This window comes from Coccidioides posadasii, chromosome 1 (assembly GCF_018416015.2).
Source record: "Coccidioides posadasii str. Silveira chromosome 1, complete sequence".
Lineage (NCBI taxonomy): Eukaryota > Fungi > Ascomycota > Eurotiomycetes > Onygenales > Onygenaceae > Coccidioides > Coccidioides posadasii.
In genome coordinates, this window is record NC_089407.1 from 8166074 (window position 1) to 8192274 (window position 26201).

Below are 26201 nucleotides of genomic sequence, written 5' to 3' on the forward strand. Positions count from 1 at the left end.
ACAAAGATACTATCCAGGAGATGCAGGTCTGAATTCTGACTGAAGAATATTATTTTTCTAAGAGACCGGATGGCTGAGGACCCCATTGTGCGAGACAAGCTTTCAGCGCCCAGATGGACTGAACTGGTGCAATCCCTGACAAGTGATCGTCCCACATGAAAAGGATCAACCTTGCTGACCCAGTGCTGACTGCTAAGCGACCCTTCGTTATTGAGAAGCAACCATGGATCATGCAGCAACCAGGACACGCTGGCCTGTGGTGTCCGATAAACCGGCGCTGAATTTGAGCCAGGACTTCCTCCAGGAACCTTTTCGCACCGAGGCGATACAACCTCACTCAGCAACACTCGATTCGACCTTTTCTTCTCCAGGGCCCCGAAACCCGAAATACCCGGGCGCAAAATACATATATTTATTTTGCTTGGCATGATTCGATCGAGCATGAGCTCCGCGATATCGAGTTGCAGAATGCTTTCAACCTTTGGATATCAGCAAATCTTGGGCGATATTGATAAGCTTTCCCCTTGGCAAGCTCAAAGTGATGAAGCCATGCAACTATACTACCATAGGCAAAGGTAGTATGTGGGTGAACTCCGCAATCAAGTGCACCTTTCACTTGATTTTTGAATGTTTCTTTTACCCCGGACCCTCGGCTTTTTCAGCGGGCGAAATGTATGATTCCACCTGTAACGTTTCCGATTGCTTCTTCATCAAAGCTTGCTTGGCTGAGAGGAAGCGCTGCTGACGGGGTCTCCTTGCAAATGCATCTTCATTTGTTTTTTTGCAGGCTGCTACAATTAAACTACCCGGCGCGAAATGAATCCTCCCGCTCATCTCCCGCTCATTTCCGCGGGTGGTCTCCTCTCTATGGGAAATTTTCGAAGTCAGATGTAATATAAGTTTCCAATGACCTGCTCGTTCGTTTCGGCTGATCGCGCTCCATTGCATCCCGCTCTCCAACATTTAGCTTGTCCTTGGGAAAATTTTCTGTTCTCATTGCTCCTTGAAATGCGTGTTTCGTCTTCTTTGATTGCCCTGGCGGCATTGGCTGTCCAAGCTCTTGCTTTGCCTGTCAACGAGTTGGCTGAGCGCGATACTGGACTCGATGTCAAGCTCATCCCCATTGGAAACACCCGTGTGAAGGCGATCATCACCAACAATGCTGACCATGAGATGTCCTTTGTGAAGTATAATACGTTGTTTGACTCCTCACCTGTGCGCAAGGTCCAGATCTCCAAGGATGGTATATATCCCTATACTGTATTACTGCATTATATTTCCTAAGACATTGGTCTAATACTTTCTGACTTTCAGGCTCTATTGTTCCCTTCAACGGCATGCGTCTCTACTATGACATCAACAACCTTCCGAAGGAGGCCTACAAGACTTTGGCCCCAGGTGCCAGTGCTGAAGCTGAATTTGATATTGCTGAGACATCTGACCTCTCTGCTGGTGGCTCCTTTGAGATCTCTGCTGAAGGCAGCATCCCTGTCATTGATGGCCAGGGCACTAAGCCCACTGGCTCAATTCGATTCAAGGCAAATGTCTTGACCATGGATATTGATGGTGAGATGGCCTCCAAAGTGGCTAGTGCCATTCCAGAGCTTGACAAGCGCACCCGTGTCGATGGCCAGACTTGTACTGGTCAATACGCCCAACTCCTGCAAGGTGGTCTTCGCAACTGTGTCACCTATGCCCAGCGTGCCGCCCAAGCAGCTTCTGGGGGGAATGCTCAGAAGTTCCAGGAATACTTCAAGACCACCAGCCAACAGGCACGCCAGAGTGTTGCCAGACGGTTCCAAGCCATTGCCCAAGAATGTAGCTCTGCCAATCAGGGCCGCACGATCTACTTCTGCCAGGATATCTACCGCAACTGTCAGAGGGGTCTCATTGCCTACACCATCCCTGCCCGCAGCCATGTTGTCAACTGCCCAGACTACTGGCGCCTTCCTCCTGTTGTCAACCGCGGCCTTGACCCTGACCACGGCTATGTTGTTGTCCATGAGTTCACACATGCTACTAGCATTTTCAGCCCTGGCACTGTTGACCATGCTTATGGATATGAGCAATGCAGGAGACTTAATGCCCAGCAGTCTCTTAGCAATGCTGACAACTACTCTCTCTTTGCTGCTGGTCAGTATTCATCCTGCTATTTTATAAGACCTGTTGATGCTAACTCATTGCAGATGTCACCCGCAACTAAAGGATATCTTCCGCTGGCCAGTGATGGAATAAAGTAACTGGACTGTGCACGCCTTCATTCTTTTCTCCCATGGGAGATTTTGTACATACTTTTGGATTCAGTATTCAATATATATTGCTGGTATCTTTTCATGTCTCTAGGTTAGGGTCAAGTAAGGAGGTTACCAGATAATAATTTGCACTGATAATTATGATGACTCTATTCCATACAGTACGGGAGTATTAAGATCAGAGCTCATTCCTACCTGGCCTGATTTTTTGTATATGAATGTGTGTATGTTGTTCAATTACTGTATTGAGTACTCCGTACTTTAGTTATACAGTACGGAGTACAATATAACATACTATGTAACTAAGCATCTCCCCAAAAGAAGTTCAGGATCCATTGCCTAATAGAATTACATACATACCTTTTCGTGGCCCAATAGCTTAATTTCTTTAAACCCCAGCCTTCACTTCGTCTATGCGCTCCTGCTTCAAGCAGAGTGTGTGCATCTGCAATTACATAGTGTGGTACATGTAGAGTTACGGAATTGTGCTGGCATTCCTATTTATAGCGTCCTATTGTCGCCTCAGAGAGCCCCTCCAACTGACTATTTAATGTTGCCTGGCCTTCTAGGTCAAAATGCCTGTGCCAATAGCCTGGCTTTTAGCATTGCGCTCCAAGCCACCATCAGTGTCAGAATTCCGATAGGGTACGGAGTACCTATTCTAGCCCGCGTCAACCCGGCCATTTTTCGTCGCTCTTCTCCAGGATTGGACGCCCCACGATGGCACAGGCTAAACCCCCTGCAGGACCGCTGCAAGAACATTGCAGCACACCGTGCATGAGAATGAGTGTTGGAGCCTCGGAGAGCATGTTGGCGGGGATAAGTCCTCGGGTTGACGCCCATAATCCGGTTTCGAATTTTCTCAGAGTTTCTCCGTGGGTCCTAATACCTTCTTTCGTGATGGTATCGTGTCTCATGGCTCATTAGGATATTGGTGGCTCAAAAGGAAGCACCGCTGGGGTCCTGGTCTTAAGAGAACGTTCTCTTTTGGCGCAGCGCTTAGGGTTCTTTTCGGTCTGACACCGTGCGGCACACAGGCTTCTGGATTGTGCTGTATAAAATGATACGTTCAGAGCCCCATCCATTATCCGTGTTTTCGCTTGTTCCCCTTAACGAGCGAAGTTCTAGGGCTCTTGATCATCCCAAAAATCAACCTCATGTCTCATACCTCCCCGACTACAACGATGATGCCTACTCTTCAGAGAGAGGGCGAGGGTTAAATATCGGCTTCAACATCGAGTCATCTTCCCCTTGCACTTTGGCAACTATTGGTTGCGAGGGAGACATTATCGTCTCGGGAAGCGCTATATCCCGGATCCAATGTTGCTTTGAGGTTGTTCAAAGCACGGGAATGTTCAGGCTCACCGATCGATCTCGACACCACAATACGCAGTTCAAAGGACTCGATGCAGTACCGTTTGAACCGGGCCGCACCCCTCGGCGAGCCGTGATACATGCGATATTCAACACCGAGTTTGCCTTTGGAGGATCCAATAGCAATCTTTACCATTTTAGAATACATTGGCACAGAGTCCATTTTGATATCCGACGGCAGATTGATTCCCGAGGTTCCGATCACTGTCTCACCATATCGGACACGAGTGGTGAGGAGGATACGGCGTTAGGCCCAGAACGATTCACTCAAATTCATATCCCCCAGTTTCCAAAGCTTCGCTACCGTTACCTCACGAATTATCCCCTGGGCCGTGGTACTTTTGGGGAGGTCTTTGAAGGTGTAAATGTTGACACTGGCGAGTTGCTAGCCGTCAAAAATGTGACTTTGCCTGACACTCCAAATCATGGGACTGCATATAAAAGTCTGAAGATCGAAATCGAAAATATTGGGAGCATCAAACACGTAAGTGGTGTTTGTCTTCTGTGCCGTAAATGCACCAGTTCCGCGCTAACATTTAGCAGGAAAATATTATAAGGTATCTCTGGACCGAATGGAAGAGCATGCATATGTTTATTATAGTTATGCCTCGCATGCACGGCTCAGTCGCCCGTCTTATGAACGACGGTGCTTTCATCACGGATCATAACCTAACAGCGGAGCTCCTCCATCAGATGCTGAAGGCCTTGGACCTTCTCGCTCTAAGAGGCCTTATCCATCGAGACGTGAAGCCTGAGAATATACTATACTTGACTGCACCAGACCGAAGCTATAACTTTAAGCTTGCAGACTTTGGTTTATGCAATTATGCGACAAGGGCCACGACAAGGGCTGGTACCCTACCATACATGGCCCCGGAAGTACTCATAAAAGGCCGGGTCTCGCAGACCCACAAGATGGATGTTTGGTCGCTCTTTGTCACCATCGCTGTGATTTTAAATGTAGCAGAATTGAGAGCACAATTCCGGAACCCTAAGCTTATGGGGAACCCAAAGAGTCAGATAGAAGCTATCCAAGAGGCAGCTCGGCATAGCAGCCTGTTGCCTTTGAAAATGATGGCAATTGTTGACGCCGGGCAACGTGCTTCCGCTGGAGAAATGCTAGACCAACTCTTTCACGGAGAAGGGCGCACTACCCCCAAAGGCCGTCATCACCCTGCAACCCCCCAGCTTAACCTTACAATTTGCCACCCCGAAAGCAGCAGGTTATCCCAGGCAGAGAGTTGGGGTTCGGCCATGCTAATGGACTAAGGGCATTAGCAGGAAGGATCCAAAGATGGGCAGCTCCGGGGTGTATGTTTCTCTTGTGTTTTAGTCGAGACACGGCTGTGTGTGAGAATTAGCCCGCCTACCTTTAGCTGCCTGTCATATTCTTTCTTCTTTGTCTTTCCAGCTTCGAGTCTTTTGTTCCGCCGAAGTCTCCCTGTCCGTTGATTTTGAATTTTTGATGTTGATTTGGACTCTTGGAGCCTCCCTCAATTTCTACTACGCCATGCTAGAAGCAAGTAGAGCAAACAAATCAAACAAAATAACCAATTTCAGCCAATCATCGCTCTTGCCCACTCATCGAGGTCACCTGACAGCCCGCACGAACCACTTCACATGACTAACTAGCTCTATACAGCTTAGTGTTTGTCTTGGGTACAAAACAAGCTTCTCTTGGCATACCAAATTTGGATTAGCACCGCATTTTGCCAAGCCACGGCGCCCCCGTCACCGCCCCCGAGGCCGGCGAGAAAGATAGGGAAAAAAAAAGAATCACGAAATTTAAATGATGGATTGATTCTGTTGGAGAGTCTGCGTCAGATCAACATTCCACAACAAGCCGATGATAAACGCCCTCCCTTTCTTCGGTGCTTTTCTTTTGCTTTTGCTTTCTTGGACTTTCTTTTGCATTGCACACACACTTTCATTCAAGGAGATTCAGCTTTTTAATTGATTTAATGCTCTCCGGGAATCCCCTTTGGCCGTAGTTTCTCTCTGCTCTGAGTTTCTTGTCCCCCACTCAATCCCTCGGATATACGGAGCAGTCTAATTACCCTATTTCGCATCGCCGTGCTGAGCTTCAGTGAGCCCTTACATGTCAGCTTCCATGTCCGGTAGTCGGGATCTTCCCGCCTCGAAACATGACCTCAGCACTTACTGGGGACGGGTCAAGCAGGCCGCAGAGATATCAGATCCGAGGTACGTCAATAGAACTCCCATCCAGCGCGACAGTCGACGTGGGCGCCGTTTTGCGCTGGACAGCTCCGTAGGACCCATTCTGTTATAGGAGTCAAACGAATGACGAATGACGCCAAATATTATAGAACACTCTTTGTATCCTCGGCCGGCTTAGAGAATGCAAAGCGAGTCCTTGCATCGTATAAGGATGGCAAAATCGCAGCCATGACCCCGGAGATTTGGGATGCAAAGAGAATAGTGGATTCGACGCTGCACCCTGGTATGTGGTCAACGTGTCTCCTTCCGGAGGGGGGGCCCGGCAAAGCGCTGACTGACGACTCTCTTAGATACTGGCGAACCAGTCTTCCTCCCGTTCCGGATGTCCTGCTTCGTGCTCTCCAATTTAATCGTGACAGCTGGCATGCTTACGCCCGGACTTACGGTACGGAGACAGATTATCTTCCCACTCCCCTTCCCCATCCGCTCCATCCCTGCACGACCCAGCGGAGTTTACTAACGAATCCTGGGCAGACAACGGGGACCCTGCTATGGCAGATAACTAACCAATCATTGAACGTCGCCATCAACAACGCCAACGCAAACAAATCCACTCCTCTTTCCACCTCGTCGATTGTAAAGTCGTACCTGCTTGCGGTTTCAGCTTCGTGCTCCGTTGCCCTGGGACTGAATTCTGTCGTTCCTCGACTACGGAAATTAACCCCAAACACGAGACTGATTCTCGGGAGACTGGTGCCGTTTGCTGCCGTCGCCACTGCCGGTGCACTCAACGTGTTCCTCATGCGTGGGGAGGAGATCCGGAAAGGCATCGACATCTACCCTGTCCTCACAGCGCAAGAGAAGGCGAAGCGCGAGGTGGACGGAGGAGAGGTTAAGAGTCTCGGCAAGAGCAAGAAGGCTGCCACTCTGGCGGTCGGAGAAACTGCTGTTAGCCGCGTGCTCAATGCTACCCCGATCATGGTTCTCCCACCATTAATATTGGTTCGTCTGCAGAAGATGGACTGGCTGAAGTCTCGGCCTCGTCTCGTCCTTCCGGTGAATCTGGGTACGAAAACACTAGACTCTAATTTGATTGCATATGGAAAAACTAACCCTGTATTATAGGATTAATCTTCGCGACATCGATTTTCGCGCTTCCGCTAGCACTAGGAGCCTTCCCTCAACGGCAGGCCATCAGTGCTTCTAAGCTTGAGGAGGAGTTCTGGGATTGCGGCGGGAAAGATGGTTTGGTTGAGTTTAACCGGGGAATATAGTTCTGGACCGCTGGCCGAAAGCTGTCTTCGCACCTTTTCAATACCATTTCATTTTAGCTAATTGCTTAGCAGGGGCGGAGGTGAGGAATGTAAGTCATGTTCGGGTTTTAACGGCTAGATATCGGCACGGAGTTACGCGGATTTCTTATTACAAGGCATAGATCTTTTGAACTTTTCTGTGATAGATCTAGATTCCTTTCTGTTGATGTCTACATGCCCTGGTCTGGGCTTTTGAGTTAGTGTAGTATCTTGGGTCTAAGGCATTATTGCTTTTGTTCTTATGGCTAACAATCATAGAGCAATTCCGGACTTTACAAGTTCATTTGTTATTTGTTGACGTTATACTTGCCTCCGTCATCTGAAGTGTCGACAGGGTCAATTGCAAGTTTATATCTTGAGCACGGCCGGCTAACTACTGCTTTGCCCACCCTCCGCCGTCGCTACACTTTGTCCTCGTGCCATATTCCCTCTCCTCTGCAATTCTATTCCTTGTTTCCACCAAACAAGCCTTGCCCCGGCTCCGCCAATGGAGCTGGATCGATACGCAATTTTTGCTCAGTAACTAACACACTGCACACAGTTAAGAAGACTCAGGCATGGCCACTGACTCACATAGCCTCGATAATAACAAGCTGTGATCTGACCAGGTCTGATAGGTTAAACTCGCAGTGCACCATTTTCGAGAAGCCCAGGGCGAAGTCGTCTTTTGATCATCGGTTCGGCTGGGAATGAACGTGCCGATCGCCGGGAGGCGATGGGTAGAATGCTTGACGTAAGGTCTAAACGAGAGCGATGAGATAATGGGAGAGAATCGTGCTTATGCAACTTTTTACATCTCATCCCTACAGGTTTGTTAGGAGCTAATTGAGAATATGCATTTTGATTTGCTCTTATCACTGATCATGGATTTAACCATTTCGCCATAAGGTTGAAATCTCTACATTCATTCGAATAGAACACATTTCTCCGGAGAAGCGACAGATTTGTGTCAAACAAGCCTGGACTAAGGGCATTTTGATATCTGCTACACTATATAAGTATAATTTCTGGCCGGGTGGAAACAGGTATCTGCAGAATTCAGGGGGAATAGCATCTCTATTAGAGCCTAGAACCATTCCTGTATACTCTCCAACGTCCGCCAGGATAGATTGTCAAGGCTGTGGTGATGGGTATAGTAATACCATCCCTTAAGATATATTTGACTAATGCCACGACTAGCAGTGACGCATTCCTCTCTCATACTGCTACTGTCAAATGCAATTGATGCCTGTAGGGCTCGAACTAGGGTATCATGGGTATCATGAATGTACTAGCGATGAGACGAACATAATAGAAAAATATCAAGTTGAATAAAGGTAATCAAAGTGGCCTGGCCACAGTGAAGGTTAATGAGATCTGGAGCATGAAGCTGCGGTCAAATAAATACATGGTTTGATATGTTTTTGACGCGAGATTGGGGAGACGGGCAACAGGTCTCAAACAGGAGATCCATCCACGCTAGAGAAGGATGAATTTGATTAACTGATTAATTTAAGTGATACCTTCTGCAGCAGGATAAAGAGAGAGAGAGAGACCAAGAAGTTTGTCAATTGAAAAAGTGGGTGCAAAAAAAAGAGGGCCGGTGAGCCTTTTGTCGCAAGTCTTCTTCGCTCGATTTGCGTTGGCTGGGAGAAGGGAGGACGCCCTGACAGGTTGAACCAACTGACTACTCTCTGTATTTGACTGATTTATGGGCATCATTTTCAGAATCTGCCATTGTTTAATGAGATGGATGGGTTTTGATTTGACCAACTTGTCAGTCTCACTACCTGGTTTCTCCATCCTGTCTGCGTGTTGTGTGTTTTCTACCCTTTCTTTTTTTTTTTTTTTTTTTCCCCATCATTCCCTGTTCTTTTCGCCTCCCAGCGCAACTCTTCATCATCGAGCACGGCCGGCAAAAAAAAAGAGACTTTTCGTTCCGCCCTCACAACGCCCTCTCTGCCCGGCTTGTCCATCGCCATTCTCTCCCTCCCTCTCCCTCACTGCCTCTCTCTGCAACTCCATCCCAATGCCCATTCCACCCTCCTGCCGTCTTGCCCACAATGGTCGATCCACTCCCTTCTCCCCGCGCTTGAGTCCAGTGTTCTGATTCCTCGTCCTGTGCATCTTGCCCCGGTCTCCAGGTGGGCATCGTTACCGGACTCTGTGGCCTCGCCGTCCTCCTTGCTAAGCGTAACTCCATCTCGCCTGATCCCCTCGCCATTAGCTGCTTTTGGCTGAACGTTCTCTCGCCTCCTACATCTTCTCTTGTGTTCCCTGATTCCTATCTCCCCTTGGTCGTCAAGCCCACACATCGTCCGTCTGACTCGACCACGCACTCTCACCCTTTCGCCCCCTCCTCTACTCTGGCTCGTCCTTGTGCCCGTTGAGCTGCTCATCGCTCGACCATCCACCCGATCACCCCTTTAAACATCGTTTTTCGGAGAAAAAATCTGTCCCGTTTCGCACGCTCTCAACGGCCTTCGTCGGGCCTCTCGGGTTCGTCATGTCGACTCCCTCCACTGCCACTGCCACCCACCCGGCGAACCATCCGCACTACCGATATCCTCACCAGTCCTCCTTCCACTCCAACGTTACCGCGTACCCTGCGACCACCTCCTCCTCATCCTCCTCCGCCGCCGTGGCCGTGGCCGCAACCCGCGTCACCAACTACAACTATCCCTCCCAGCCTGCCGCCGCCGCCCTCCCTCCTCCCTCGTCCTCCGCCCCCAAACCATCTCAAGCCCAGCCGGCCATGGCGGCATATCAGACGTCCACCACCCTCCCAACCGCCCAAAGTCGTCGGAGAAAGCCGAATTGGAACGAGTTCTACAAAAATGGCGTCCCCAAGGAAATTATCGTCATTGACGATGACGAGGATGATCCACAAAATACATCTGCGGCCAACTCTGTTTACACATCATCCACCGTGAAGCCTTCCTCTATGGCCTCCTACGGCAATGGCGTCGCTGCACAGCCTGCGAGCAAGAAGCGACGCACCGGTGTCGAAACGACTTACGACCTTTCATATCATGATCCTCCAAGCTACTCCGTGGCCGTCCAACAGTATGGTGAAGGCTCTTCGGGGACCTCACTCTCTACGGACCGTACTGCCTCTCTTCACACCACTGCACCGACGTCGTTGGGATCCCACGGGAGCGCCCCGACCAATAATGTGTACTACGAAGATGCCGCGATCGGCCAGAAGCGCAAACGGGTCGTAACACGCAAGGCAGCCCGCGATGAGCAGAAACGTCGAGAGTTGGAAATCGCTGGATACAGCACATATATTCCACCCCCTAAGCCGCCCATCAAGGCGAAGGATGTTTATGTTCCTGTGATCCGCGACGTGAGTCGACCATACTCTTTTCCCGCTTTTAACTGGGCCGTGCTAACCACCATCCCAGCCCAACTTTACAAAACATTCCAAGGTTGACGACGATGATGGCCATTACATCGTCACTCCTGATACAAATTTGACTGATCGATGTGAGTCTGGATCCCTGTCATTGGCTAATTTTTTTTTTTTTTTTTCACACATTTCATAACCCCTTTTCTCCTTTCCGCCATTACTAACAGGTAAAACTCTGTATTCAGATTCGATCATCAAGCTGCTGGGCCAAGGAACATTTGGAAAAGTCGTCGAGGCTTTTGATAGGCAGAAGAAAACCCGTTGCGCTATCAAGATCATTCGATCTGTCCAAAAGTATCGTGATGCCTCTCGTATTGAACTTAGGGTCCTATCGACCCTGGCATCCAACGACGAAACCAACCGCAACAAGTGCATTCATCTTCGGGACTGTTTTGACTTTCGAAACCATATCTGCATCGTGACTGATCTGCTAGGACAAAGTGTGTTTGATTTCCTCAAAGGAAATGGCTTTGTACCTTTCCCAAGCAGTCAGATCCAGAGTTTTGCTCGCCAGTTGTTCACGAGTGTTGCTTGTAAGTTTTCCCCTTTGGACATATGTACATGCGATGCGAAACATTGGTTGACAGAGTTATCGTAGTTCTCCATGATGTCAACCTGATCCATACCGATTTGAAGCCTGAAAATATTCTCTTGGTGAACAACGCCTATCAAACATTTACGTACAATCGCACAATTCCCTCTTCATCCCATACCACCAACCGTACTGCCCGTCAGCGACGGGTGCTGCTAGACAGCGAGATCCGGTTAATAGATTTCGGCTCTGCCACCTTTGATGAGGAGTATCACTCCTCCGTCGTCTCGACTCGCCACTACCGTGCTCCAGAAATCATCCTCAACCTTGGATGGACGTTCCCCTGCGATATCTGGAGCATCGGCTGTATCCTAGTCGAATTCTTCACTGGAGATGCTCTCTTCCAGACCCACGACAACCTCGAGCATCTTGCAATGATGGAGAGCGTCGTGGGAAGCCGGATCGATACCAAGCTGGTGAGACAAGTAATGCAAGGACGTAATGGATCGAATCCCGCTGCCAAGTAAGTTCCTTTTTCTTTTTTCCCGATTCTCCGTAAATTTCAGCCGGTGCTAATTTAAAGCTAGGTATTTCAACCGGACTAGGCTGGATTATCCGAACCAGGATACTCCTCGATCGTCTCGCAAATATGTAAAGGCTATGAAGCAATTGCAGGTAAGCATCTTGCAGTATTCCATCCCATCTTGCAGGCATCCATGCTGACTAAAATTCCCAGGACTTCATTCCTGCCAATAATTCCTTCAATAAGCAGTTCCTTGACCTTCTCCGCCGGATATTCGTGTATGACCCGTTCGCGCGAATCAAAGCCAGTGAGGCCCTTAAGCACCCCTGGTTTAATGAGTCCATCATAGACGATGGCACCGAGGCCGTTCGCATTGGCCAAATGCAGCGAGAGAGAGCAAATCGCGCATAGATATTCATACCTCGCGCTGGCTCCTTAGGTTATATTCTACTCTGGCAAATATTACGTCGCAGGCAACCGGATTACCCCTCTACTCAAATACAGTTTAAAATTTTCAACTCGATATACCCACGAGCGGTTACAAGGAATTGGCTACTTGACCGACTCCCATATTCTTCCGGATACTCCCCGGAGCCTGTACATATCTACGACAGGCAAAGATTTGCTGACGACATTCATGCTAAGCCTTCCCTGACGCTCCCTGTATCTGATGCTGCATATTCTATAGTACTCTTTTGGCTTTGATTCTCCCATTTTGAAGCCACTAGTATGAATGTGATCGACTGGAGGCATTGAGCAAAAGAGATAATCTTTGTGTTTCCATATTATTACCATTTCAAATGTTTTATGAATTGTGCTTATGCTGAGTGTGAGGTGGAAACCCAGGGGGGCGTTTTCTGTGTTTTCTCTGTTTGTTGTCTTTGTTTCTTTTTCCACTTTTCCTCTTCTAAGGATGCTCATGCTGTAATGTTTGCCTTCTTGTGCAAGGGATGAAACTAAGTAACTAGATGTTATGAGGGATCATGCATTTTAAATCACTTTCTATTTTTTAAGGAGTCATCACTCCTTCTCATCGTCACTTTGTTCTTGTCTCTAACAACTTTTGCTAAAATCTCTTTTTTTTTTCTTGATTTGTATCTGCTTCTATGCTATGTCCAATACAGAACATTGTGTATGTTGGTGAAGTGCAGCCAGCCCGTGCTTCAGTGCAATGCAGGTCCTTCACATCAACAAATACGCATAAATGCATACTTGGCCTGAAGAACTGGGTTGGTATTGTGGCCTTGGAAAGAAAAGGCAGTGTACGCATGCAGGTCTATCATCACACTCCTGGAGCTAACGCCGTCACCAAGTGATGCGTTCCTGTAGCTGGGAGACTCTGGGTTAGAACAATGCTAGATGCCTACTTATGGCTGTCTTTGTGAGTTGACATCTAGTGAATGGGTCTCGGCAAAAATAGCCTGATGTACAGAATATGCAGTGATATTACCTGCTAAGTTAAATGCCGGCTTTGGGTAACAAATCCTTAACGCAAAGTTGGAGTGGGGAGAGAGAGAGAGAGAGAGAATGCAGAACGCACAATTGAATGCATTAAATCTGATGGCCACTGATATCTAATCTTGTTGCGATGGCAGCATGAGGAAATCCCCCACCTCAATTAACCCAACAGCTTATCGAACAAACCAAAGCATTGTCCAGGACATCCTGTTAAAACTCAAAGCACATACTAATCGGGAGCCAGCCCTTTGCCATATCACAAACTGGAGAGTTTGTGTATGCCTTGGTTCGATCTTTATATCCTGCTCGCTCGACCAGCCGTGCGTGGGAAGGAGAAAAGTTTTTAAAAAAGCATAATACTCAAAATCTGAAAAACGAAAAGAGTGACTGTAGCTAGTTGTGTGTAGGAACAGACAGAAGTTTACTTGAACTGAAAATGACATGCTGAGGGCGCAAAGACAACTTGAATATGTATGTGGTCATGGGATTGAACTCGGAAGCGGCCTCCTGGCTGGCTGGCAAAATATTTCTACGCTGTGGAATGTGAGCGCAATTACGCCCTGCTTGGTGTGAACAACCGCCTAGCCGGTACGCGTGCAGCGCTGGCCAGCTTGTTAACGGGCTGGGACGTGCATTTATACAAAATCCCTGCAAAGATTTCAGAATCAGCATCCGGAATCGCAGGACAATATTTTTTCCCCCTTTCGTAACAACGCACCAGGCGACGGGAAACGATCCCCAGGGAGCGTTGTCGGTAAGAGCATTCCATGCTCCGACCGAGAAATCGAGGTCATTTGCTCCACAGCCTGCGCAAGTATCCGCAACAGTCACGACAACAGTTTTGCCGTTTTTCTTGTTCGTGGCCTTCACCTTTCGGCCGCACAAGGGCGCGTTAGGTTGACCCTTCATCCAGGCGTTGCTGAGCGCGACGATCATAGCGTCGTCACCGAGTTTCCTGCCACAGGAACCAGAGGCGCCTAATTGCTGATAGATGGTGCCCTTACCGAACCTGGACTGGCCGTTAGTGTGCCGGCCCCCGTTGGCGCGGTTTCAATACAAAGACCGTAGACTTGCTTTTGGCCGCGAGCCTGTAGCTCAGACTGGGTATCGGGTTGCGGAACTGGCGCTGCCAGAGTGACGCCGATGAGCGCGCAGAATAGGAAGATAAAGGCACGTACGAACAGCATGGTGATGGTCAAAAGGAGTATGTTGCCAAAGGAGTGTTCCAGACAGTGAAACTGGCGGCAGACTGTTCTCGGCTTGCGTTCCGGTGATTGATGCTCTCTTTCACGTCCGTCTGCACAAGGAATTGAAGGAGAATTTATACTGTTCGGACCATGATGACTCTCCAGGTGGAGAAGAGACATCATGTATATCGCTGATAGAGGGTTTGGACAGAAGAATTCCTTTGACATGCGGGTCGAGCATTTCAAACCAACAGGAGTGAGGAAGTTGCATAAAGCCGCATAGAGGCAAAAGTCCATGACACAGGCCCGCTGTGATCCCGTTGACGTCCCAAATTGGAGAGGGGGAAAAGATTTGGGAGCCAGTCCCTATGAATGAAGGATTGCTGCCAATTTCACTTTCGAGGTTCACGAGAGCATTCGCGACGGGAAATTGTGAAGCAACGCAGTCCCTTTTTGTCCGATATGTATCACAAGGGTCTCCGCATCAGCTCCTAGGCCATTAAGCTATCGAAAAGAGCCCCATTGTGACCAGTTCAAACCCTGTAAACCCTGCGATACCTTGGGTTTAACCATCACCGGAAGTGTTGTGACACATGATCAACCACCAGGCCAGGTACTGGGGAAACGACATCCTGGACGATATGAACTGCTTCCCCCCCAGTCCCATTGTTTGAACGGGATGAACAAGTGGATTGACAATGGGAGTTTCTCAAGAGAATGGCATTATCACCACCGAAACGGCCGAGTCACATCTCGTGGTGGTACGAACGGCGCTTCAATTCCACACAAGACGTGCTGCGAGGCGGTTTGCACCTCATGCTTTTGCGTCAATGAGGAGTCCCGTTTGAAATGCTTCCGCTTTTACATAGCCATAGGGATAGCCCAAGTGGTGACGATCGGAGATTGATAAACGTCCCGAACTAAACCAGCTATATCAATGGAGCCGGGTGTTGGGGAATCCGACGCCTGTTTTTCGGGTTCCGCTTAAATGGTGTGGATGTGGTCATTTGGGCATAAAGCTTCCCAATGATGGAGATCATTGTCACCGCAATGCAGTAAGGTGTGTGATACAGGATCTGGGGGAAGATTGTCCTCTTTGTTGCAACAAGTAAAGGGAAATTGAAGAACTCCACACACACACACACTCTCTCTCTCTCTCACACACTGTGAGAGAGAGAACGTCAATCAAAGTAGTAGGACAGTGCTTTCAGAAAGTTAATAGAATACAGGTATGTTATTCCATATGTATCCACTGATGAAAACATCCATCTGTCAGAGAGGAATGCATATCCAGATTCAGATACACAGGAGATGACTGTCAGCACTGAAGTGGCAGAGAATCAACGTGAATTTGGCGGTGCTTGCATTGCCATTGGTGTTTGTGTGAAGATTGATCGGTTAGAGGCACTCAACGTTCGCTTGCGGATCACCGGTACAACATGGTAGCTGACCTACATATACCCACAGGCTGTTCTGTGGAATAAGGAATTGTCCCGTCCGGAGGTACTGGGCCTCACACATACATAGTATAGGGAGGATAAGGACTGAAGGATGCTGTTTTTCTCCAATTTCTTTTCATGGCTAGCAGTGGCGGGCCCGCATTGTTCGTACATACATGCCTGGCAGTTAGTCCACGCGATAGAAGCCAGTCTCCTCCCCATGTGCTGCGTTGGCAAAGAAGGATGCATAGTTTTGACTTTTTTTTTTTTTCCGAGGATTAACAATGAAATCTGGGAACGTAAAATATGCCGCATCACAGGGATAAGGAGTAGCAAAAAAAAAAAAAAAAAGGGGGGGGGGGAAGAAAAGAAACGACCCGCAAAATTAAAAATCAGCCAAGCAGTATGTTAGAAAGTGAACCCCGATCCCGTAAACTCCGCCGCCTATGAATTCGACTGGAACCGCAAGAACATAAGTAGAATACACGACAATCTGCACGCCGAAGCACGGTTCTTGAAGGGTAATGGAGAGGAAGACAGAATAAAAGTGAGGGAGGGTAGACCTAAAGTAATCTCCGCGGCGCGAGGAGGTTGGTCCTTGCACGGCCGTTGGCCCGGGAAGTGCGAATTAGTATCAAGGATTGGTCGATTTATAGTTGGGTCAGGGGTACTGCGGTAAGGTTGACGATCCCCGGTGTGACCATTAGTTCCGCCCCGGCTTATTTGCCGGGTCTATCAACCTCTTCTTTGGATTCCTTTGAATATGCCTTTTGTAGGTGTTTGGCAGCCTTACCGTCTACCTCGAGCATGAAAAGAATGTCCCGGATCTGGACTCCGGCACCACGATCCTTGTCTTCGCGCCATTCACCCAGACGTTTTCCTGGTGGCACTCTGATCCCATTAGACAACCCACCAGGTTTTCCAGTGCCAGACGGGGCTGATCCACCGCCAGGTCTCGCTCGTGAGGGGTTAGAGAAGCTGGTTCTTGAGGCAGAGGTCGCACTGGGATTGCTAAGCCACGAATATGTTTTCTTGCCTCCGAATCGCGATGTACTGAGACCGCCTGTTGCCATGCGAGCGGTTTCAACTGCATGCTGATGCTGAACCGCATCGTTTACCTTGGCCTCTGCCTTCTTCAACTCTTTCTTTGTTTTCTTTTCGACGTCGGGCGCCCTCTCACCGGAAGGCTCAGCACCCGGCCCAACAGAGGCTGATCTTCCAGTGTCTCCGCTGAGAATTGCATCGGTATTGCGCTTCATTCGCTTGTTTGCACGGCCCTCTTCGTACGACCCATCCTTCTCTATCAATCTGCGACTTTTCATCGCGAGAGTATTCGGAAATGTGATCCTTCGAGCTTCATTTGAGTCGTCTCTGTTCGTAGAGATAGTTCCTGTAGATCATGTGAGCATCGGGGAATCGGCCGAATCTTGCACATATGGGGAAATGTGATACATACGCTTTTGGGAGGTACCATTTGGGGAGGCTGCAGCAATTCCATTTTGGTCTTCCTTTCCTTTCTTTTGATTATTTCCTTCAGCCAAATCGTTCCATTCTTGCGGGACAACTCCGTGGGAATAGGCGCGGCGGTTTTGGGCGAGAACCGCGGAATGTTCAACCACGGAACGCAAACGTTCCTCGCAGGCTAGAGACATCAGGGATATAATGTCACCTAGAGGAGCATCCGTGGTCAGAACCGGTTTTCCAGTTCGAATCACCGACTGGCCGTCAGGTCCTACGATCTCGATGGGGGTCGCGGGGCGATTTGGAAATGGGCGAAAGAATCCACCGGATGGCATGCGAATTCCAAGCTCGTTTCCTCTTTTCTGTAGTCTTTCACCGAGCGGAGCAGTTTGAAGGAAAGGGGCGTGGAGAGGGTACTGGTCGCGTCGGCTGGCCACGGTATCGTCACGCAATTTTGCATCTGCAGCCAGGTCCTCTGGGGATTTCCGGGGAACCGGTTGTGCTCCGGCAGCCGTGGGTGGAGGCTGATAGTGGGCTTGCTTGAAAGCGGGTTCAGTAAAGCTATTTCCTGCAGACGGGGTCGACCCAGCGGACGGCTGTGAGGTGAATGAAGTGGTGATATTGGTCTGGATGCGCGGCGGCGGTTGCGGAGTAGTTGCGGGTGCAGCGCCATATCCACTGGTAAGAAAAGCTTCTTCTTCCCGGACATCAATGCCGGAGGAGGCCAAGACGTCTGTCAGCTCTGCAGCATCGGTTGGCTTCGTCTCGGCGGGCCGCGATGGAGGACCCATCGACCCGGGTGGCGGTGGTGGTTGGGGTGTATGTGGTTGTGGTTGTGGTTGTGGTTGTGGGGGAGGATGGACGGCGTTTCCAGGTGGGTTTGTCATGTTGGCGACGGGCACACCGTTCACGGGGCTCGTGGTCTGGGGCAACTGCAGGGTTCCAAAGCCAGGAGAAGACGAGAATGGCGCCTGGGTCTGAGGGAGAGGCGAGAGACGCTGTCGTTTTGGCGGTGGGCCAAGGTTGCCGGAAGGGGTTCCGGTGGAAGAGGGAGAGGGAGAGGGCGTGGAGGCGGGAGGGGAGAAGGAGGACTGCGAAGGGAACTGGTGAGACTGGGTCTGCGCCATGTTGGGCCGGAGAAACAAAGCAAACAAAGCTGATGTGCGAGGAGCTACTGCTGTAGCGGCGAAGAGTCAACAATGAAGCGAGCTCCGGGGACGGGAGTGGGAGCGCTGTGCTCTCGATTCATCAGGCTCCCTCGCGACCGCGAGCATCTCAGGTGGTGGCGTCACGCATCGAGGAACGCGAGTCTGGCAAAGAAGAGGAGGCTGTAGGCAGGGTCGATCGATCGATCGATGGGGCGGGCAGCAAGAGCGGGCGTCGACTTGCTGAGGATGGGCTGCTCGCGCTTCTGTGTTGTTGCTCTGAGCGTGCTGTCTTCTTCTTGTCCTCGTTCTCGTTCGGCTCGCTATTTTCTTCTCTTTTCGCTTTGCTTTTCGACTTTCGCCCTTGAAAAGTGGTCACGTGCTGCTGACGTAAGGATGCTGCTTGCTTCGTCGCTTTTCACTTTCACTTCTCTTTTTTGCTCTCTCTCTCTCTCTCTCTCTGTGCTGCATCTTCTGCTCTCTGTCTCTCTCTCTCTGTGTGTGTGTGTGTGTGTGTCTGTCCGTATCTACTCTCGGCTGGTTCGCTATCTGCAGCCTTCATGCCATAGTCAACTGCCCGCCTCGCCTGAGCGTCATTGGATGCGCTTGACAGCTTCGGCTACCCGCACGCCGTCCCTCAGAACATGGCAGCAAAGCGCAAGGCCTCGGCCATCTCAGCCGGGCTAGACGAGGAGCCCGTCGACCCTTCCGATGAGCTCCTCTTCAACTGCCTGGGTGGCGGAAACGAGGTCGGGAGATCATGCCATATAATTCAATACAAGGGGAAAACGGTCATGGTATGCCATTGCTCCCCCCCGTTGTGCTGCTGCCCCCCGTTGCCTTCGCCCTCTAATCCGTTGCGATTGATCCCATCTAGCTCGATGCCGGAATGCACCCCGCAAAGGATGGCTTTGCAGCCCTTCCATTCTTCGACGAATTCGATCTCAGTACGGTAGACGTACTTCTCGTGAGCCAGTACGTTGCAAGCTGTCTTTCCTTGTCTGTCTTGAGATGCTTGTGGGCATGGGTGCAGTGTATTGGAAATGCTGAGGCCGTTTCGTCGTCCTCGAGGGGAGAGCAAAGCCGCCTGTGGTCTTGCCGCTCCCGTACACCTTTCCTGGAACATCTCACTCCCTTTCCCTTCCATTCGCCTGAGCATGTATGTCAGAAAAGCAATGAATCATATATTTTATTCTCCATCAATCTTGGCCTCTTGTGCCCGTATATCTATTCCTCGGGACTCTTGCCAGTCCCTGTCGCTCCCTGCTTTTTCCCTGCATCCTCGCAGTGTCCGCCGTATCCGTGTATTACTTTGTGTGTGTGTGTGCATGCGTGTGTGTGGTTTTTGGTCAGTTGGCTAATCCGTGCCTCCTCGGTTGCTGTTAGTTTCCACTTGGATCACTCCGCTGCCCTCCCCTACGTCCTCAGCAAGACCAATTTCAAAGGCAGAGTCTTCATGACCCATGCCACCAAGGCTATCTACAAATGGCTCATCCAAGACAATGTCCGAGTGAGCAACACCTCCTCCTCGTCTGACCAGAGAACTACCCTCTATACCGAACAAGACCATCTCTCTACTCTACCTCTCATCGAAGCAATAGATTTCAACACGACCCATACCATCAACAGCATCCGGATCACCCCTTTCCCTGCCGGCCATGTGCTTGGTGCAGCCATGTTTCTCATCTCCATCGCCGGCCTGAATATCCTATTTACTGGCGACTACTCTCGTGAAGAAGACCGTCACCTTGTATCAGCAGAAGTTCCAAAGGGCATCAAGATAGATGTCCTCATCGCTGAATCCACTTTCGGCATCTCTTCCAATCCACCCCGGCTGGAACGTGAAACCGCGCTGATGAAATCTGTCACAAGCGTCCTAAACAGAGGTGGACGAGTGCTAATGCCTGTTTTTGCACTGGGGCGAGCCCAAGAACTGTTGCTGATCCTGGATGAATACTGGGGTCGCCATCCTGAACTGCAGAAAATCCCAATTTACTATATTGGGAACATGGCCAGGCGGTGTATGGTCGTGTATCAAACTTACATAGGAGCCATGAACGACAACATCAAGCGGCTATTCCGGCAGCGCATGGCTGAGGCTGAAGCCAGAGGAGACAAGAGTACAACCGCAGGTCCGTGGGACTTCAAATTCGTGAGGAGCGTAAGGAACTTGGAGCGCTTTGACGATGTGGGTGGCTGTGTCATGCTTGCGTCTCCTGGTATGTTGCAAACGGGAACTAGTCGAGAGCTCTTGGAGCGATGGGCACCAAGTGAACGTAATGGTGTTATCATGACCGGTTACAGTGTTGAGGGCACAATGGGGAAACAGATCCTCAATGAACCCGAACAGATTCCCGCTGTGATGAGCGCTAGAACCGCCGCTGGGCCCGGTCGCGGCAGAATACCGGATGGCGATGAGGAGCAAAAGGTCATGATCCCACGCAGATGTACTGTTGAAGAAATCAGCTTTGCTGCCCACGTTGATGGCGTGGAGAACCGTGAATTCATAGAGGCAGTCGCCGCGCCTGTGGTGGTAAGTTCCCGTGCCCTTTACTTCACTGACTGTTTCACTTTTTTTTTTTTTTTCCCTTCCTTCTGACCATTTTTATACTGGCGCAGATTTTGGTCCATGGTGAAAAACACCAGATGATGAGGCTCAAATCTAAACTTCTCAGCTTGAACGCAGAAAAGACCGTGAAAGTGAAAATATATTCGCCTACCAATTGCGAGGAAATTCGAATTCCATTCACCGTCGACAAAGTTGCAAAAGTAGTGGGACGACTTGCAGAAACTTCACCACCAGCCGCAGACCAAGAATCGCGGCTCATGAATGGTGTCCTTGTTCAGAACGGATTTCAGCTTTCCATGATGGCCCCAGAGGACTTGCGAGAATATGCTGGATTGACGACCACCACCATTACCTGTAAACAGCACATAACTCTGGGCACGGCGAGCATTGACCTCATCAGATGGGCATTGGAGGGCACCTTTGGGTCAATAGAAGAAATTGGCACACAGCGCCAAGAGGCCGCTACAAACGGACGTGTTAAGGAACACGAGGGTGAAAATGCTGCCACTGTCAAAGAGGACGAAGCAGACGAGGAAATTCCTCTCGATGATACAATTGCCTACCTGGTAATGGGCTGCGTTATCCTGAGATATAGTCCACGAACCAGGGCAGTTGAGCTTGAGTGGGAAGGCAATTTGATGAATGATGGAGTTGCTGATGCTGTTATGGCTGTCCTCCTGACCGTAGAGAGCAGTCCCGCGGCTGTTAAACGTAGGATTATCCTCGAAACTCGTATCCCCGCGTCGTGAGACTGACTGCTTTGTCACAGGTTCGAGCAAGAACAAGCACTGCCACTCCCATAACGCCTGCGAATTCCCTAATCCCCATTCTTATCTCACACCAGAAGAACGATTCTCCCGTCTGCTGATGGTGCTCGAAGCCCAATTTGGTTCCAACATTGCACCAATTGAGCGACCGAAGATAACTCGCCCGGCCGCCAATGCTAAAGCTAACGGGACTGCAGGCATTAAAGCCGAGTCAAGTGCCCCCACGCCGGATAGTGAGGTCAAACAAGATGAACCTGCGCTAGACGAGGAGGACCTCGACGACCTTGAAGAAGCGGAATTAGTTCGCCTTCAAGCGTTGGGTATCCCTGTCCCCGGCATTGAAATTAAAGTTGATAAGCACGTTGCCCGCGTGTGGCTTGAGACATTGGAGGTTGAATGCTCGTACCCCGTGTTGAGAGACCGGGTGAGAGTGGTGGTCGAGCGGGCTGTGGAGACCGTGGCGGATCTGTGGAGTTCCAAGGCGGCATCTCCGCGAACAGGTGTGTTAAATGACAAGCTGCATGATGAAAAGGTTGATAAAGCAGCAGTTAAACAGGAAACGGAACTAATTAAGGGGGAAAACATGTGAATTTCTTGTCTATTTTTGCCTTTTTTTTTTTTTTCCCAGCTGATACTTCTACACCATTTCTTGATGCGTTCGGTTACATTTACGGGACAGAGTTTGGTTTTGGTAGCGCTTTTCTATTGGGGAATACCTGCTTCGAATACGTCTTAAGCATACTACGCACTGTTGGGATGTTGGCTGGCTGGAGAAATGGGTTGCTGGTGGCGTGTTTTACTCACTTTACTTTATGTCCCTTTAGAGCATCGTGCCGGGGATGGAGAAAAAAGATCTGTACCATACATACTTTTTTATACATATATCACCTTCGGTAGAATTGTCCATGGGTCGAACACTGCTTTCGCACTCCCCTGCGAGAATTGGCTATCCTTGATTCAAAGTTGACTTTTTTTTTTTGAAAAGGCCGAGTTTCTAGTGCTCCGTAGCCTGCGCCAGGTTGCTGGATCAGCTATCTTCAGGTCAAAACCACGGCTTCGTGGCGCTGATCCCTGACCACCTCACTCCCTCCGTATTAACTGCTTTGCTGTGATGGGTATTAACGTAGTGTACTCCCTACTCCCTACTCCATAAGTGGTATAGCCTTACTTGCAGACAAGATAGTTCACACAGGACGGTCGAGTATATCGGATAACGGGACCAAAAGACGCATTTCTTTCAAGAGTTTTCCTGGAACGTTCCCATGACGTCCACTGCCAGCAAAAGCAATGGTGCGGACCCCTGTCTCGATGCACCGACCGATGCTTTAGCTCGTTAACTCGTCCGCTAGCGGGCAAGTTAGTAACTTGGCGTTCCCGGCATTGGATGAACGGGCTGCATCAGGGGGCTCCTCGGCCTCGCCAAAGGAGAATTTCTCACAGCGCGCGACTCCATATCTGCGCAGAACTTGCGGGGCTTGTTATATTCGCCGGCATGCCTGTCGGCTTCAGTCAATATGACCCCCATTGTGTTTATGCAGACACGGGATCGCAGACCTCGAGCGCATTGCGCGGCAAACCTATGATCGAATGAGAGCCATTTCTAAGCATCGAAACGCGGCCAGTGATGCTCAGGCCCCTTTCTTCAGCCTCCTGAGGATGGGGTTCTAGAGGCCAAAACCCCATCTCGGCCCCTTGTTTGCTCACAGCTGATAACACCCTCTGGGGTGGCCAACTCAGGGCCGGCCAAATAGGCTGAGGCTATCCGGACAGACGGCCCGCGTAAAGTGGGAACCGGCTGTGATCCGACATGCGGCTGCGCCGGTCGCCGTTGAACATGAAGATTTGTTGTACTATGGTGGGATAGCCAACCATCCACGCGATGCCATGTGGAGAGGTTTCGGTCCGGCGTCCACAGAGCAAGAATTCGCGAAGCTTCTTTGCTTTTTCGTTTCACGCTTGGTGGCCTCGTGGAGAGCAGGGTTTCTCCAAGCTCGTCACGCTCGACGCTAAAGAACGTTGTGGAGATGAGCCGTCTCTCAGACGCCTATCACAAACGCCATCCACAGGCGCGGAGGCCGAAATGAAAGGGAACCATGTGCAAGATAGGGGGAAAAAAAGGCGAAAGTTCTTCTGCTTTTGAGCGGAGCAGTGGAAGGGGGTTCACACACACCCGGCCAGCAATGGTCCCTCAGGATCTCTCGTCGGAAGTTTGGACGCCTCGTGGGATCTTGGGCCTTCGACCCAGTACCCGTAAAACTGTTGTCATCCAGAGAGGAAAAGCTGAAAGTCTAATGACATAGTTGGCATCGCCACAGGGAACGACCATGTCACCGCGCAGAGTCAACTAGTCTCCACGACATTCAGTGGTGCCGGGGCAGAGGAGGCGCTGTGTCTCGGGCAATTCCTATAACTATATAAATAACGATCGAGGATGTCGTTCTCGTCCCCAAGGCGGCGTCACCACGCACACTATCGATCATTGCAGCAGCTCTGCCTAGTCATCCATCAGTCTCCTCCTCTGAAGCCCTGAGAATGGCGGATAGTCAGAGGAGCACGGAGGACGTGGGTGATGAGAAGGCAGGTCGCTCCTGTGTCCGCACCTCGCCTTTCTTTTCGTCGGAGATAACTTCTAACGGCATGTATGCAGGATGTCCGCCCCGTTCACACCACAGTGGTCGGAGGGAACACCGCCTACCACACCGCCATGCTGAAAGAACCCCCGAACCCTCGCTCATGGAATTCTATTGCCCTCTTCGCCGCTTCTCTCGTTGGCTTCCTCTGCTCGAGTATGAACGGCTACGACGGCTCTCTCTATAACTCCATTGCCGCGAACAAGGTGTTCCTGCGGTACTTCAATGGCTCGAATAAGGGCATCTGGGCCGGCATCGTCTCCTCTATGTATCAGATTGGTAGCGTTGCGGCCTTGCCGTTCGTAGGACCTATCAACGACAGCTTCGGGCGCCGAATAGGCATGTTTACTGGTGCGCTGATTGTCATCGTCGGGACAATTGTCTCTGCAACCGTGACAGGCGGGAATGTAGGACAGTTCATGGGCGGCCGATTTGTTCTCGGATTCGGTGTTGCCATTACTTCTTCAGCCGGTCCAATGTATGTCACAGAGGTTTCGCATCCGGCATACCGCGGCGTAATGACTGGGTTCTCAAATACCTTCTGGTACGTCCACAAGGCTTTGCATGCACGCCCCTGAATTGGAGCACTGGATTTTGACTGACACCCTCTCCAGGTTCATCGGTTCCATCCTTTCTAGCGGCGTGGCCCGCGGAACTAACCATCTGGGTGGTCATGCTACTTGGCGGATTCCTCTCTGGTTTCAATTGCTGTTCTCTGGAATTATCTCTGGTTGTGTTTTGTTCGTTCCTGAGTCTCCACGGTGGCTATACGTCCACAATAAGCGGGACCACGCCAAAGCCATGCTTGTCAAATATCATGGCCAAGGCAACCCAGAGAGCGAATGGGTTAAGCTCCAGCTCGCCGAATACGATGAATACCTCGACATAAACGGCGCGGATAAGCGCTGGTGGGATTATAGGTCGTTATTCAACACTCCTGTTTCTCGATACCGCATATTCTGCAGCTGTTGCGTAACAATCTTCAGCCAGTGGGCGGGAAACTGTATGCTCCTCCCGGTCTCCCTTCATCACGGTATCTACCTAACAGTTTTCATTGTTTTAGCCGTTCTCTCTTACTTTATGTCTGCCGTTTTGGACTCCGCTGGCGTCTCCGGGACTGTTCCTCAGCTCAACGTCATACTCATCAACTCCTGCCAGCAATTCATTTGGTCGATTATCGGAGCCTCTCTTGTTGACCGCGCCGGCCGCCGCCCTCTCTTGCTTTTCGCCAATATCGGATGCTCCGTGGTTTGGCTATGCATCTGCATAACTAGTTCTGAATTCGCAAACCACGGTGGCACAAAAGATTTTCCAGGAACATCTCCTGCGGCAGGAACGGCAACGTTGGCCTTTATCTTCGTTTTTGGCGCAGTGTTTTCGATTGGCTTCACACCGTTGCAAGCCTTATATCCAGTCGAAGTGCTTTCATTCGAAATGCGTGCAAAGGGCCTGGCGTTTCAGAATCTGGCGTTGAATGCTGGTAGGTATCTGGTCTTATCCCCTCTCTTTCTAGGCCCTTTGGACTGATTTCCGATCTCTCCAGCCTTGCTACTCAACCAATTTGCCTGGCCCGTCGCTATGGACAAAATTGGCTGGCATACATACATAATTTTCTGTGTATGGTGTGCTGTTCAAGCCGTCGTTATATACTACTTCATTCCAGAAACAAAGAATTGCACGGTAAGTCTCTATATATTTCACTTTGTTCTTTGCCATTTGTCCTAGGAACTAATGGTGGATTTTACGATTATAGCTCGAAGAGCTTGATCTAATATTCAACTCATCAAACCCGGTGAAGGCTTCAGTGCGAAAGGGGCGGCTTGGTGTGGATGTGTTTGGTGGAATCATAAAAGTCGAGTCTGAGGGTTAGGCTTGAGTTGACCTCTGCTACACATTGATCTCACTGATCTTAAAGAGCACTGCTTGATGATTATTTGAGCCAGTAATGCTGCTCATCGTTTTGTATTCCTTCAGGATATTCG

The 26201-nt window shown here is 50.1% G+C and overlaps 9 protein-coding genes across 9 annotated transcripts; 7 read left to right on the forward strand and 2 right to left on the reverse strand.

Moving 5' to 3' along the window:
- Nucleotides 1–1008: 1008 nt before the first annotated feature.
- Nucleotides 1009–2203, forward strand: MEP5_1 (Fungalysin/Thermolysin Extracellular metalloproteinase 5; the record flags this gene model as incomplete). The annotated part of the gene is made up of 3 exons (XM_003071861.2): nt 1009–1243; nt 1315–2133; nt 2187–2203. 3 exons carry the CDS (start codon nt 1009–1011, stop codon nt 2201–2203), a joined length of 1071 nt encoding a protein of 356 aa, XP_003071907.2.
- Nucleotides 2204–3274: 1071 nt separating this feature from the next.
- Nucleotides 3275–5077, forward strand: D8B26_002498 (uncharacterized protein). Its single transcript, XM_003071862.2, has 2 exons — nt 3275–4110; nt 4170–5077. Exons 1-2 carry the CDS (start codon nt 3313–3315, stop codon nt 4893–4895), a joined length of 1524 nt encoding a protein of 507 aa, XP_003071908.1. The 5' UTR covers nt 3275–3312; the 3' UTR covers nt 4896–5077.
- Nucleotides 5078–5400: 323 nt separating this feature from the next.
- Nucleotides 5401–6324, forward strand: FSF1 (Putative alpha-isopropylmalate carrier; the record flags this gene model as incomplete). The annotated part of the gene is made up of 3 exons (XM_003071863.2): nt 5401–5828; nt 5954–6087; nt 6155–6324. Exons 1-3 carry the CDS (start codon nt 5725–5727, stop codon nt 6322–6324), a joined length of 408 nt encoding a protein of 135 aa, XP_003071909.2. The 5' UTR covers nt 5401–5724.
- Nucleotides 6325–6605: 281 nt separating this feature from the next.
- Nucleotides 6606–7252, forward strand: D8B26_002500 (uncharacterized protein; the record flags this gene model as incomplete). The annotated part of the gene is made up of 2 exons (XM_066123853.1): nt 6606–6870; nt 6930–7252. 2 exons carry the CDS (start codon nt 6606–6608, stop codon nt 7076–7078), a joined length of 414 nt encoding a protein of 137 aa, XP_065979928.1. The 3' UTR covers nt 7079–7252.
- A 1184-nt stretch (nt 7253–8436) lies between these two features.
- KNS1 (dual specificity protein kinase kns1) lies at nt 8437–12621 on the forward strand. The gene is made up of 6 exons (XM_003071864.2): nt 8437–10445; nt 10504–10585; nt 10694–11041; nt 11107–11563; nt 11628–11715; nt 11777–12621. The coding sequence occupies exons 1-6, from the start codon at nt 9603–9605 to the stop codon at nt 11972–11974; spliced, it is 2016 nt and encodes a 671-aa protein (XP_003071910.1). The 5' UTR covers nt 8437–9602; the 3' UTR covers nt 11975–12621.
- A 1035-nt stretch (nt 12622–13656) lies between these two features.
- Nucleotides 13657–13957, reverse strand: D8B26_002502 (uncharacterized protein; the record flags this gene model as incomplete). The annotated part of the gene is made up of 2 exons (XM_066123854.1): nt 13657–13669; nt 13740–13957. 2 exons carry the CDS (start codon nt 13955–13957, stop codon nt 13657–13659), a joined length of 231 nt encoding a protein of 76 aa, XP_065979929.1.
- A 1960-nt stretch (nt 13958–15917) lies between these two features.
- On the reverse strand, nt 15918–18235 carry D8B26_002503 (uncharacterized protein; the record flags this gene model as incomplete). Its single annotated transcript, XM_003071865.2, has 2 exons — nt 15918–17037; nt 17104–18235. 2 exons carry the CDS (start codon nt 18233–18235, stop codon nt 16367–16369), a joined length of 1803 nt encoding a protein of 600 aa, XP_003071911.2. The 3' UTR covers nt 15918–16366.
- A 662-nt stretch (nt 18236–18897) lies between these two features.
- Nucleotides 18898–22178, forward strand: YSH1 (endoribonuclease ysh1; the record flags this gene model as incomplete). Its single annotated transcript, XM_003071866.2, has 5 exons — nt 18898–19050; nt 19131–19228; nt 19640–20786; nt 20873–21533; nt 21592–22178. 5 exons carry the CDS (start codon nt 18898–18900, stop codon nt 22176–22178), a joined length of 2646 nt encoding a protein of 881 aa, XP_003071912.2.
- Nucleotides 22179–23410: 1232 nt separating this feature from the next.
- On the forward strand, nt 23411–26135 carry D8B26_002505 (uncharacterized protein). The gene is made up of 5 exons (XM_003071867.2): nt 23411–24763; nt 24834–25222; nt 25283–25699; nt 25763–25899; nt 25973–26135. The coding sequence occupies exons 1-5, from the start codon at nt 24231–24233 to the stop codon at nt 26087–26089; spliced, it is 1593 nt and encodes a 530-aa protein (XP_003071913.2). The 5' UTR covers nt 23411–24230; the 3' UTR covers nt 26090–26135.
- The last annotated feature ends 66 nt before the right edge of the window (nt 26136–26201 follow it).

What these genes read in the sequence shown, in the direction of transcription:
- KNS1 (XM_003071864.2), top strand. Translation starts at nt 9,603, where the DNA reads ATGTCGACTCCCTCCACTGCCACTGCCACCCACCCGGCGAACCATCCG. An exon ending in ATGTTCCTGTGATCCGCGAC is followed by an intron (nt 10,446 to 10,503) that starts GTGAGTCGACCA and finishes CCACCATCCCAG; the next exon opens with CCCAACTTTACAAAACATTC. An exon ending in AGGCTATGAAGCAATTGCAG is followed by an intron (nt 11,716 to 11,776) that starts GTAAGCATCTTG and finishes TAAAATTCCCAG; the next exon opens with GACTTCATTCCTGCCAATAA.
- D8B26_002498 (XM_003071862.2), top strand. Translation starts at nt 3,313, where the DNA reads ATGATACGTTCAGAGCCCCATCCATTATCCGTGTTTTCGCTTGTTCCC. An exon ending in ATATTGGGAGCATCAAACAC is followed by an intron (nt 4,111 to 4,169) that starts GTAAGTGGTGTT and finishes AACATTTAGCAG; the next exon opens with GAAAATATTATAAGGTATCT.
- D8B26_002505 (XM_003071867.2), top strand. Translation starts at nt 24,231, where the DNA reads ATGCAGGATGTCCGCCCCGTTCACACCACAGTGGTCGGAGGGAACACC. An exon ending in CAGCCAGTGGGCGGGAAACT is followed by an intron (nt 25,223 to 25,282) that starts GTATGCTCCTCC and finishes TCATTGTTTTAG; the next exon opens with CCGTTCTCTCTTACTTTATG. An exon ending in GAATCTGGCGTTGAATGCTG is followed by an intron (nt 25,700 to 25,762) that starts GTAGGTATCTGG and finishes CGATCTCTCCAG; the next exon opens with CCTTGCTACTCAACCAATTT.